Here is a 13,097-nt window from a genome sequence, read left to right as displayed (position 1 = left end):
GTGCAGCCGACAAATCTGCGGCAACTGTGTGATGCCATCATGTCAATATGGACCAAACTCCCTGAGGAATGTTTCCAGCACCTTGTTGAATCTATGCCACGAAGAATTGAGGCAGTTCTGAAGGCAAACTTTTTCCAACCCGTTACTAGCATGGGGTACCTAATAAAGTGGCGGGTGAGTGTATAATTTACAGGTCTACCCCCATAGTTACTAAATGTCAAAGAGTTTAATATGAATGTAAAATGTTACAATGGGTATGGGTATGAAAAATTCTGCAAGGCAGCGTACAACACTAACACACCTCTGTCCTTGTTGTGTTTCAGCAGTATTCTCCAAACATGACAATGAGCGTGTGAAGACTCGTAAAGCTGTGGGGAAATCGGTATAAAGCAAAGAGACACAATAAGACATCATTTAGGCCAGTGATTCCTTGTCCGCCATCGCTGCCCCTATCCCCAACCCCTGACCTCCATTTTCCCGAAACTCTCCATGGTTTCAGCCTACGTCTCTACTCTGTTTCTTCAAAGTGACCACTCTGCTGCATTCAGACTGTACAAAAGATCCAAGTGAAACGTGCAAGAGGAGAACTCTTTATATATTTACATGCGGTGTATGGAGCAGTGTACATCCAACACATGACTCTGAACCAAATCATTCAACTGAAGATAAACAACCAAGAGCATCCGCACAGTTTTTTTTATTATTTCTTTTATTGTTAAATGTATTTCAGCTTTTTTAATGAGACATTTCTGTTTTTTATTACTACAAAAATGCAAACTACCCCAGTCACATGACTCTTAGCCTTATTTCAGTATTTTGCAGTTATCCAAGGCTTTTTTCCACACCCCTGGTTGTCCACATCTTTGAAACAAACACTGTTACATTATTTTAATGTTTATTTATGTTTTAGAAGATGTTGTTCTTTATTTTTCATACTAATCAATTATGGGAACCATCTTTCAGTTTGTCTTCATAAAAGAGGGAAAATTAGTGAAGATTAAAATTATCCAGCTTCACATTTCAAGACACTCTTTTAATACATTTTAAATTATAAAACCAGAGCTTATTTAAACAGAAGACTGTAAGCTGTCATTTTTAAACTAGTTCTTTATTTGGAGTATTTTACGCTTTGGATTAGTTGATTGTTGGAAACTGTTTGGAAGAGAACTGCAAAGTTAATCGGTTGCAGTTTATTACAAATCTTATTAACAAATCATGCTGTGCAGGTTGAACATTTATTTTTTTTCCCAATGCAGTAAAATTTGTCTCTTTCTGTACTGAACTGCAAACCACAGTTGTGATGTAACACGTGAGTAATATACTCAAAGGGTTGAACTTTGCACTCTGTCCATTGCAGACCCACAACACAAAATTTAGACAAATGGCATCAATAACATTCTCTTTGTTCAGATAAAACAACTAGAGTTTGTAAATTGATTTTCTCTTAGTTGTGGATTCTCTGACCTGCTATCTTAATGATGCATGTAACGATCGCAGAGTTTGCATCTTGGAATCACAAGAAGCACAGTGGGTCTAATTCTCTGAATTCAACAGAGACGTAGATGATGAGGATGAAAAGCAAACTCAACACTGGTTACTCCTGAATAATTGTCATCCGGTTAAACTGTGATTTTAATATGATTTTAAGAGTTGATTGGTACAGAAAACTAAAAGCTTGTTTTTGAATCATTTTTTTAAAAAAGAGAAAAACTTTTTAGTGCCCATGATTGTTACAATGTACAAACGTTGATATTTGTGTGAACATGCTCCTCTCCCCTCCAACACCTCTACATGTACAGCCGGGTCACAAATGTAGCTCCTCTTTCTTGTATGTGTATTTGATGTAATTATTATTTCAATATTAATCTTCAGAGAGTCACCGAATAGGAGGAATGGACTAATAAGCCAACCTAAAAACTGAAATGATGTTCTTTTATCTTTTTTTTTTTTTTTTCTCATTAGAATGAAGCCATAAGTGGGAGAACAAGAAGATAAGTTTGTAAATTGGATCTCATTTTTGTTTTGTGACTGTGTGGGACTTCATTTGTGATGTGTTCATTTCTCTCTTTTTTATTCTTGTATTATGTTTTTGTAAATAAGCAGAGAAGTTTCATTGGTTTTAAATTTGCTGGTATAAAGCTTCTCTTCCCTTAGTCATTTGTTTCTTCTTAATTATTGTGTCGGTGTGGATCGAAGTGAATATTTAAAATTTGTTTACACAAGCAGAGTTTCTTTCATACTGTGCCCTTGGTCCTCATTTCACCTTTTTCAAATAGTGATTTATGTGAAAATACTATGGGCCTGGTCTTCAAAAGGTTGGGTTGCAAGTTGCTTGTGCACTTTAACAGTGTGTGCAAATGTTTTATTTTTTTATTTTTTTTGCATACTGTAGGTTGAGCAAACCTCACAAATTTATTGGTGAAAGATATGCAAATGTTAATAGTTATCACTTCACACTATCAATTAATCAAACCTGAAAGTGAGTACAGGTGCTTGCATTTTTGCATCTTTATTTAGTATGAAACAGATTGAAGAATGGATGGATAGATAGATATGTAGGTTATGTAAAAGATGGCTGCACAGGCTGGTACAAGTAAATGCAGCGGGACTACGGAAAATCTTTATAAAATTTAAACAAAAATAACAATGACTTGGCAGAAATATCATGGCATGTTTATCAAAACAAAACTGAATACCAGCAGCTGCTTGTATTATGTTTGTCTTTACTTTTCTTTGTAGGGCTTTGAATTAATTATATACACAATACGTAATTTTCATCACTATTATCAACGTCATGTTTTTTTAAGGCCCCGAGCAGCGAAGGGGCTGCGAAGGCCAATTTTTTTTTCAAATGTTTATTTTTCTCCTGAATGAAACACTTTTTTAGAGGCTTTAACATATTTTTGAAAAACTCAGCAGACTTTACAGAAAATTGTCCCTCGTGTGAAATGTACGTAGTTTAATGGAATCAGAAATGGGCATGGCCAAACGGCTCAACAGCTCACTCTAAAGTTAGATGGGGAAAACCGTAAGTAGCAGAGACTTAAAATTTTGCACAAAGGTAATTCTCCCTAAATCGAGTCTCTTGGAGGTATGCCCTACAGTAGAACCCACAGGAAGTCAGCCATTTTGAATCGAAGCCATCACTTTGCTTTTTTTTCTTCATGACATATCTGAGCATAATCCTCCTAGAACTTTTCAGTTACAAACTTCAAATCCACTCTCAATTGGCCTTAGGCAAAGTGGATCAAAGAATATTTCTACATCAAAGCATGTGGGCGTGGCCAAGCATGAAATTTGATCTTTTTGGGATAAAACAAAAGGTAAGCCCCAGGCCATGCTTTCACAGAGAATTATGAAATTTAGTACACATGTATAACCCATCAAAACCTACAAAAAAGTCTCTTGGAGCCATGGTCCAAACCCCATGGGAAATCAGCTGTTTTGAATCAAACCCATAATTAGCTTTTTTTTTACCTTCATGTATTAGCTTAGCAAACTCCTACAGCTTTTGAGCTACAAACGTCTAACTTGCAGTGCGTAGACTTAAGGCATAAGGGTCAGGGTCACTGGGGTCCGATAAAGAAAATCATCAACCAGTAAAGACATTTTTAATTCTAATCTGTTTCTTTAAACATAATTTAACACAGAAATAAAATGAGGTATTTATGCATCCATGTTATGCAAGGATTTAAAAAAAATATATATATTTTTTTAAATGGAAAGTGTTTTTTTAAGTAGAGAACAACAGTCGTTCAGTTTGGTATATACACAATATCCTGATTCACATATTTTATAAAACACCTTAACTGACCATCGATTTATTCATTCAAAAGGAGGTAACATGTATAATTCAGTAGCTCTTGTTACACTGCAAGTTGAGAGTAAATATAATTAGGATTGGCAAGCTTGAGGTGCAGACAGCCACCCAGCCAGATCATCTGAAATGCAGTTATATGTGTTTCACGGAGACATGGCTACAGGATTGTAAACTCTAGATTAGAACTCCAAAGCCAACTCCAGTGTCACTCTGCCCAGCTTTCAGCTAAAGGTCAAATATCTGAAGACTTAAGGTACAAGTAAATTAGATTAAGTACTACTGCTTTTCAACAATAACCTGTTAAATCCAGCTAATATTACTGCAAAATATGATACCTGCAACAAGTTTCCATGTGCATAATTTGTCACATTTACCATGGTAATAAAAATCCCTTATGCAGATCTTGAGATTTTAACAACACCCCTTCTCTATCTTTAACTCCCTGAAAGTTTAAACCGTTGCTTAACTGCTCAACTTGAGAAAATGCAATGTTAATTTATTGTATTCCAAGTTTGATGTGCATACAATTGTTGCAAGATATGCTCTTGCACAGCAGCTCAGTATATAAAGCATGTTCAGAGGATGCATGTTTTCAAAACAGCTGAGAGATCCTCACAGGAATAATTAAATCTTGCAGGGATATAAGGTGCACTGAAAGTATCCATAAAAAAAATAAATAGCAAAAGAAAAGCAGCTACATTGTCAAAAAAAAATCACTTAATTTCTATCAAAATTACAAATTCATATTAATCTGAAACATCCCTAAAACACTATATTTGTTTTAGTACATAAAGTATATCCTGCAGATTTGAGATTGCAGGATTTATATAGGTTCTGGTCTCCATAAATTTTGCAATCTCCCTCTTAAATATTCTTTCAATGAGCACACATTTTAAAAACAACTTCAGGTGAATAAAAAAAGATTATTGTGAAATATATGAAAAGGTACCAAACTAAATGGATGCCTGTGTGACTGTTTTGGTTATATCATACAGTCCCATTGTGGCATAGCCCTCCTACTGCGAACTCCCATTTCTCTCTTTGTTACATAACATGTTACACAACATATTGTCTCCTATCCTTTATCTGGCTTCTCCTGAAAGAGCTCACTTGTCCCATCCACACAGAAACATCCACTTGACTTCCATTCAACTTCTCACCATGTTTGCTCAGTTTTGCTTTGCTTTTTTGGCTATCTCCTCTCTGGCTGCTGCATCCGATCAAGGATGCGATGAGCTGATTAAACCTCTGGAGGACCGAAGCAAGGTAAGCTGTTCTCTGCACTGACATTGTAAAGCAGAGCCGAGTTAATTTTTGTGTAAAAGGCACAATTATCGATTGCAAAACAAATTTTACCCTCATTAAGTGGACCACTAGATTACAGTAATCAGACTCTTTTCTCAGCTTGCTGTCTAGATTTTTATTCATGCACAAAAGATGCCCCTTTAGGGTTTAAGAATAAAATGTTTTAAGATATTTGAAAAGAAATATAGTGAGAATTAAAGTAACGGTAGAATTTTCTGAATTGCTTGAACTGACACACACAAAACTAAATGTTAATGTTTCCCATTTAGAAATGAAAAGTTTTCTTGAAAGCTCATTTTTCTTATTGACATTTAGGTTTATGGAAAATGGATAACCTATGCTATAGCGTCTGACAGTGAGGAAAATCTAAAAGCATATGCAATCTCCACTAGCTCTTGGGCTAAAATGTCCCCGATACCTGACAGTGATGAATTCACGATCCACTACGTCGACAGAATGTAAGCTGGGATCCTTTAAAACTTGTTCTCATTACCTTTTAATTCAACAAAAATCAACTTTATGTTTATGTAATTTTTGATTCTTTTTGTCAGTGAAGGTAAATGTGTTCATGGGACGGCAAATTCCAGCACTTCAGGAAACACTACAACGGTGGTTTGTAAGTAGATAACAGTGCTCATCTGGCCTTTACCAGTAAATACTACTGATTTTCTGAATAGTATCATAACTGTCTGCTCTGTCTCCCATAGTTCACTTTAACTCCACTGATTATGAGTGTGTTGGGAGGTATTTGAAGACGTGCGCCGAATGTGTCCTCTGGTCTGATGAGCAGATGAAAGAGTTTGATGGAAAAGTTAAAAAAACCAACAACCTTGTTCTCTTTAGTAAGTTCTCAAAGTTTTGTGTGCAACAATTTATACTCTAGTACTCTCTAAAATTAAAATACAAAACAATTTGTTTGACTAATTATTGTCTGTCCCTTTCAATTATATTAGCAAAGACAGGAAAACTGGATGAGTCTGATAAAGAGATTTTCAAGAAACAAGCCAAGTGTCTCAACCTCTTACCAGATTTCTATTTCTCAGAAACTACAGGTTTGATTTTATTTTTTTATTATTATTATTTCTATGTGGAGCCAACTGTGGTTGTCAGTATGAAATTAGTTTTGGTATCCTTTCTGTTTCAGACCTGTGTCCTGAGCAGAGTGAGCCAACCACTGCCCCCACCGACACAAACTGAAGAATAGAGAAACCTCTCGCCTTCATCCCATCCTCATAGCTGCTGTAACTGAAGTCTGAAATATGCTTTCCTTGTTAAACCCCTCGTGCATCACTTTTTCTACTTCTTTGCAGATAAACTAACTCTATTTAGGTGCAAATTCAGTTTTATGTGCTTGATGTGTTCGGTTGATGTCTTACGCAGCAGAAAATAGAACTTTACAGTGTGAAAACATTGTTTTAACTATTATCATCAAAACATTATTGGTGGAGTTATTCAAGGAATATTTAAAATTTGCAATTCAGGTCTTCCTTCTGCAATCACCAGTTTTACAAACAGCTAACCGTGATTCTGATCCAATGCTCAAAGAAAATAGGGAGGTCTTTCACTTTTCCAGCCAGTTGGGACTATTACTTAAGAATTATACCTCTTCATGTGATTGGAAATCCCAGATTCAAGCAGGGTTGTCTCTCTGCTGATGTTTTTATAGCCTTTTTGATATGAGGGGTTCTTGCTATTTAGAAATTCTATTTTATAGGATCACTTGGATCTGGAGAGGTTGTACCAGTGTCTTTTTTTTTAGATCAAGCTAATCAGGCTTTATAAGTTATAAACTATCAGTTTTTGTTCACATGGAAAAAAAAAGATAAAGCAGAAAAGAAAGAAAAAAGAGAAATAAAGAGGGGAGGGGAATAATTGCCATACTGTTATCCTCTAAATGGGGAAATATTCTTTTTTTTTTATTTTTTTTTTTTAGATTTTATCAAATGCTCAATCCCAATAGTTTAATCTGTTTTTAACAAATTGATGATAAATTCTTTTATTATTGTTTTTTTTCACTAAAACAAAAACTGTGTCCTATTGATTTTGTAAAAGCATAGATTCCACTCATATATTTGTTAATAAATGTTTCCACATTGCAAAGCAAAATGTTTCAAATCTTTGTGCTTAGAATAGAGGTGTGTAAAAAATGCTGTGTTTCCATAAAAAATCCTTAGTTTCCTTTATTTAATCAGGAAAAACTAATTGAAATTAAAACCTATTTTATTAAATTAAAATTTCAGCATTATGAAACACAGAATACAAAACTAGGTACATAAAATACTTTTTTTAAGGTATGTTTAAAGATATGCATAAATCTTTGTAAAGCTTCTTTGTATTTTACTTCACAAATAGAGAATGATGTTTCTTGAATGCAGCTGATTGGGCGATTGTCTTGTCAATCACAGATTTACCAACCCAACCAGAGAGCAGTTAGGTTTTACTCCACATATTTGAACCATTATATTCACCCATCAGGGGGTGGATATATTCAGAGAGTAAAAAAAAAAAAAAAAAAAACTTTAGCAAACAAGAGGAGGCTATCTTCCTCTAAGTTTGTTGACCAGAATTTTACTGTTGCTTTGGTATCAACTTAGAAGCCAGGAACATTAAAATGTTTATTTAGATTTTAAGGGCTTCATCTACTGTTTATTTGTATTTATCACAAACACATGCAACTGCACTTTATACATAACATATACTGTAAGCAAAAGATAAGTTACATTTTATTCAAGAAAGATATTGCAATCGCTATAATCTTAGCATAATGATAATGATAAAATGGTACTGTGTTCTGTTTAGATATAAAAAAAGGATTTTTTTTTCTCTCTTTTTTGCTGGGTTGTTAAGTTAAAAGGCTCCTCTCCTGTGGAACCAACTACTATTTTTAGTTTTTGATACAGCTAATAGTCAGAGTACCTTATGCTATCCTTAGGTCTATTTAGTTACACTGCTATAGGCTTAGACTGCTGGAGGACACAGGGTACGCTTTTCACAATTTTACTTATTTCGGCTTCTACGCTTCAATTATGCAATATTTGAGAGTTCATTTTCTAAATTAATATTCTTTCTGCTTTTTCTTAACATAGTAGCCTCATCTGACCTGGTTTTCTGTTTTTTTTCTGATGGTTTCTTCCTGTTATAAGGGAGTTTGTCCCCTCCACTGTCACCCTACAGTATGTATGCGCAGTGTGGGGGATTGCTACAAAGAAGATTAAGGATTTGTTTTTGAGACCTATACCAGAAAATAGCTGTCTTTGCATTGCAGCCAGTTCAAAGCAACTGATAGACAGAACACAGTTGGCGAAACGCTTTAAGATTATGCACTGGATATTGGTTTATAAAGGTTTTAGATTGGTACCTTTACAGAAAGGTCATATAAAGCTTTGCAGGAATATTAACATGATACTATGTTATAGTATCATGTATATAATAAATGAATAAATCAGAAGAAGTCAATATGAAGAAGGGAACATAAATACCTACATCGATTTGGTCTCTGGTGTAAAGTTTATATGATTATATCACATTTTGCCTTTTCAACACAGCCCGCCCACATCCCTCTTTCTGTTACGTGACATATTGTCCCCTAGTCTTTATCAAGGCTTTGCTGAGAGAGCTCAGTTGTCCCGTCCTCCCAGCAGCCTCCACTTCACTTCTATTCACCTTCTCATCATGTTTGCTAAGTTTTGCTTCACTTTGCTGGCTCTGTGCTCTCTAGCTGCTGCATCTGATCAAGGCTGCGAGGAACTGATTAAACCTCTGGAGGACCGAAGCAAGGTAAGTAGGGGTGTGCTCTGAAATCCACTGATACATTGAAAAACAGAGTCAAAAATATATTAATTATATTATGCTGGAGTTTTATTTGATCATGCAGAGACAATAAATGACATTTCGTTCTTTTTTTGAAGTGAAAATAATGTTTTTCTGTTGTTTTTTTTACCTTGACAGATTTATGGAAAATGGGTATTACATGCAGGAGCATCAGACAGTGAAAAGAACCTGAAGGCAAAGAAAATTGTGAACAGCTCCTGGATTAAACTCTCTTCAATACCTGATACAGAGGAATTCAGTATGGCCTACATTGACAAAATGTAAAGTCATTGGGAAATTACCCTTATTTCCTTTTGGATGCATGTTTAAAATTCTATGAACATTTCAAAGTGCTAATTTCTTAACTCTCATTGACAGTGAAGGAAAATGTGTTTGTGGAACCGTTAATAGCAGCACTACAGGAAACGCTACAAAGGTGATCTGTAAGTAGATATCAGAAATTTCTGCTTTAAATCTGCAGCTCTATTTTTCAAACAGCAACAACGATACTTTTTTTGTTCCGTTTGGTTTAGTTTATTACAACTCCACCACATATGAGCACATTGGGCGGTTTTTGGAGACGTGTGATGACTGCATCCTGTGGACAGACGAGGCAGTGGCCGAGGTGAACGGGGAGACTACTAAAAGCAAAAATATCTACATCTTCAGTGAGTTCCCTCTTTTTAATCTCTGTTTTTAATTAATATACAATAAAACTGACAGATTTATTAGTTCTTTAACTTCAAAAATGTTCACCTTTTCCTTTAACAAACCTCAGCAAAGACTGGAAAACTGGATCCTGCTGATCTCGAGGTTTTCAAGAAGCAGGCAAAGTGTCTCAACCTCTTACCTGAGCTCTATTTTCTGGAAACCACAGGTAAGACTCAGTCTTTATTTGTCTGCAGCGTCTGCTATACAGCATCATTCAACTTGTCTCCCTTTTTGTTTTAGGCTTGTGTCCTGAAGAAAATGAACCTACCACTGCTCCCACAGAGGAAAACACTGAGGAACAATAGAAGAAATGCAAATTATCATCTTCATCCTGTACCTGCTGTTCCTGAACTCTTTGGACTTAATCAGCATTCAGATATGATTTCTTAGTCAACACCATGAACTATAACTTGTTGTACTTGTTTGGAAATAAACTATGTAGTCTGCTGCAAACCATTCACTGCTCTGTCTTTAATGTTGTTCAAAAATTAACCTTACTGATACATAAATGTTATTATCATAAGCGGATATATTTTCTTCCATCCATCAATACACTTTGCAAACCTATGCAGGAATTTCTTCTGTGAATCAAATAGTTTTCTATAAATTTTAAAATGTTTTTTTTTATATAAATGAAGATTCAAGTTAGGAAAAGTTGGATTTTTGACATGAAAAACAAGTAAAATCTAGAAGTGTAAAATACGGTAGATAGTAAGGAATAATTTTCTAAATTCTCTAATGAAGGAAAATGGTGTTTTAGTTTAGGTTTTGCTTTAAACTCTATAGTTTTGTCTTGCAAACCTAAATTTGAGATATAGACTGATATTTTGTGATGAGCCATGATTGAGGATTTCCTCTTTTCTGTTTGTCTTTTTTTGGTATTAAATATTTCTGTTAATTATTTTTAAGCAAATAAGCAGATTTGCAGAGAAGATAAAGAGTTTTTAGCAGCTATTTGTTTGATAGAAAAGAGGAAAAAACAAAAGATAATCTATTAACTGACATTCTATTGACTTTATATCGGATTTTAGAAATTTTAGGCTTTTAATTTTTGCTGTCCTTTTAAAGTCCAGTCTGAAACTCCAATATTTAAAATCATTTTTCAGGCCTGTTTTTTGTGTGTTTTACACTCCTCTGATGCTCAAAACAATCGTCCCTGCAGCTACACTCTTGCATTGTTGCATAGTTAAATTTGTTGATCATTTTATTTTTACTCTTCACTATTTTGTTTTTTGATCTCTTTTTGATCCGCTAAGTAGCAGCAAAGGACTTAGATTCAGTTTATATCAAATGAGTTGGGCAAATAATTCATTTAGGATTAATCAGCAAGATGGTGCAATAAAACTGACATTTCTACTAATAATGAAACAGAGCCCGATGGGCTGTGGGTGTTTCACAAAGTATTTAGCTTACAAATAGGGTCAAAGTTTGGTTGCAATATACATTTGAAGACAGATCCTTCAGGCTGTTAAAAAAAGGGCGATAAGATGAAGAAAACATTTTAGATCAAAATGATAAAGTTTTTTTTTGTCCCAGTAATGTTACAGACCGACCAACCTATCCTCATATTAATATCTATGCATGACATGGAGGAACTCACTGAACTTTTTGCACATGTTTGATGTTGCTGCTAGTTTCAAATACATCCATTACTGTAAAAATGCTGTATATTGGTTATTTTATTCTCTAGGTGCAAAGTTTTGTGTTGTTAAAGCACTTTACAGTACAGTATTGTATTTTTTTATCTTTTCACCAATATGTTATTCTTATATATATTTTTCTAAGGTCCACACTTGTGTGACAATTTTTTCTATAACCTTTTTGCTGCTGTAAATGCCAGAATATCCCCATTGTGGGACAATAAAGGGATTTCCTACAGTATTCTATTCTATTGTAGGCATGTATGTCTTCCCTTACTCCCATTTGATGAAACTTTACTAGAAAACTGAGTTAGTTTGGGGAGATTCTTTCTACAGAGTAAAGTTTATCTGTCATGAGAGATCATTGATTTTCTTATAGTCCATTATGAAAATCAGCTGTTGTTCTCTTTTGTAACTGTGTGACATAGTATGTAAATAATGAAAGTAGCTAAACAATATTAGTTGGTAAGAACTCAATCTGTATAGATTACAGAACCTCAGAGGCTGAAAAAAATATACTGTTAATTATCAATAGGAAAGGAGAAAGCAGGGCAAAGTTTTCTTTTTACAAAACTTCTAAAGATTTTCTCTGTTGCGAAAAGAAATGAGAACAGCATGGGGGAAATTTCCATGTGTTTTCGTCTCTCTGTAAGCCCCTGAGACCTTGTGTGACATTCTGTTCACATACTGAGACATGTGGGGGTCCTGCTATTCACACTTTGCCAGCTGCTTGTTATGTAACAAGATAAATAGGACACAAGTTCCTGCTGAGTGGAGGCGAGAAGTTAAACACTAGTTTCCAAGAGAGACCAGACACGTGTATTCAGCTGTGTGACTGTGTGTGTTCTGAACACAATTTCTCATTTTTGTTTAGAAAATCAAACAGGAATCAGGTGTTTTGATGAAGCCTTGGTGCATAGGGATCAGCAGAGGGAAAAAATAACATTTTATCTAATTTTGCAAGAGAGCGAGCATCATTGCAAAACTCTCTTGTGTGTGTGGCCCAGCCCCCCTGTTAGAAGACGTCCCTCGGTTCCTTTGAGGGTCTGTAGCTGGCAGCAGGATCCCTGACATCAGTGTTGCTCTCCGGCTGCCTGCTGTCTCCAACCATGGCTGCACAGCTGGTTGTTGCTCTGCTGGCTTTCACCTCCCTGAGCGCTACGGCTGAGCCGGACTGCAAGGAGCTGGTGAAGCCTCTGGTGCTGGACAGCCACAGCCCCGTGAGTACATCTGTGGTGGCTTGTTAGATTAGGACAAGTGTGAGAAGTCTGCTGGAATTCGCATAAAGCAGAGAGTCAGTTCTCTCTGCTAACAGGACTCAGTGTTTTATGGTTTTGGCAGCAGGGTTTTTGGCCTGCTTAAAGTTTTTGATTATAGCTAACAAAGTGATTAACATGAATAACCAAAAGCTGCAGTAGTTCTTTCTGAAGATTGTAATAGAACATAGTGTTTTATGTTTACTATTATAGGCAGACTCTAGAAATATTTAATTGAAATATATAGTTGGAGCAATATTCCTGTCAATAAATGCTTTATATCCTTGGCTGTTTAGCCTGTTATAGTTGTTGTTTTATATCCATTTGCATTGGCTCATATTTTTTCCTTTCTATTCACTAACAGTTCTTCCCATGGAAGGGTATATTATGTAATCAGAATTTTTTATCCATAGAAAAGTTACTTGATGGGTATTTTGCATTTCTTACATAAGTAGCAACACTTTTAACTTAACCACTCCTTTTATTATTTTGTAAAATCATTTAGTATTGCAGTGTTGCTTCTAGTCATTACGTCCCATGATCTTTTACCTATTA

General features: G+C 35.2%; 3 protein-coding genes across 4 annotated transcripts in view; all 3 read left to right on the top strand.

Annotated features, from left to right (window-relative positions):
* Positions 1-2,168, top strand: part of ssbp2 (single-stranded DNA binding protein 2) — an 87,568-nt gene extending 85,400 nt beyond the window's left edge. Inside the window, exon 17 of one of the 2 annotated variants that reach the window (XM_015374457.1) lies at positions 324-2,168. In XM_015374457.1, coding sequence (XP_015229943.1) covers positions 324-356 — 33 coding nt within the window. In that variant the 3' untranslated portion in view covers positions 357-2,168. The remainder of the gene's footprint in view (positions 1-323) is intronic. The other variant, XM_015374458.1, reaches the window with a different exon arrangement.
* Positions 2,169-8,724: 6,556 nt separating this feature from the next.
* On the top strand, positions 8,725-10,096 carry LOC107084537. The gene is made up of 6 exons (XM_015374423.1): positions 8,725-8,902; positions 9,074-9,216; positions 9,314-9,378; positions 9,469-9,603; positions 9,714-9,812; positions 9,887-10,096. Exons 1-6 carry the CDS (start codon positions 8,798-8,800, stop codon positions 9,949-9,951), a joined length of 612 nt encoding a protein of 203 aa, XP_015229909.1. The 5' UTR covers positions 8,725-8,797; the 3' UTR covers positions 9,952-10,096.
* Positions 10,097-12,123: 2,027 nt separating this feature from the next.
* Positions 12,124-13,097, top strand: part of LOC107084528 — a 6,208-nt gene continuing 5,234 nt past the window's right edge. Inside the window, exon 1 of the mRNA XM_015374413.1 lies at positions 12,124-12,506. Within this exon, the coding sequence (XP_015229899.1) occupies positions 12,396-12,506 (111 nt within the window). The 5' untranslated portion in view covers positions 12,124-12,395. The remainder of the gene's footprint in view (positions 12,507-13,097) is intronic.

This window comes from Cyprinodon variegatus, unplaced genomic scaffold, assembly GCF_000732505.1.
Source record: "Cyprinodon variegatus isolate N-32 unplaced genomic scaffold, C_variegatus-1.0 Scaffold103, whole genome shotgun sequence".
NCBI classification, from domain to species: Eukaryota; Metazoa; Chordata; class Actinopteri; order Cyprinodontiformes; family Cyprinodontidae; genus Cyprinodon; species Cyprinodon variegatus.
The sequence above is the reverse complement of the archived record's forward strand: the minus strand, read 5'-3'. Positions and strand labels throughout refer to the sequence as shown.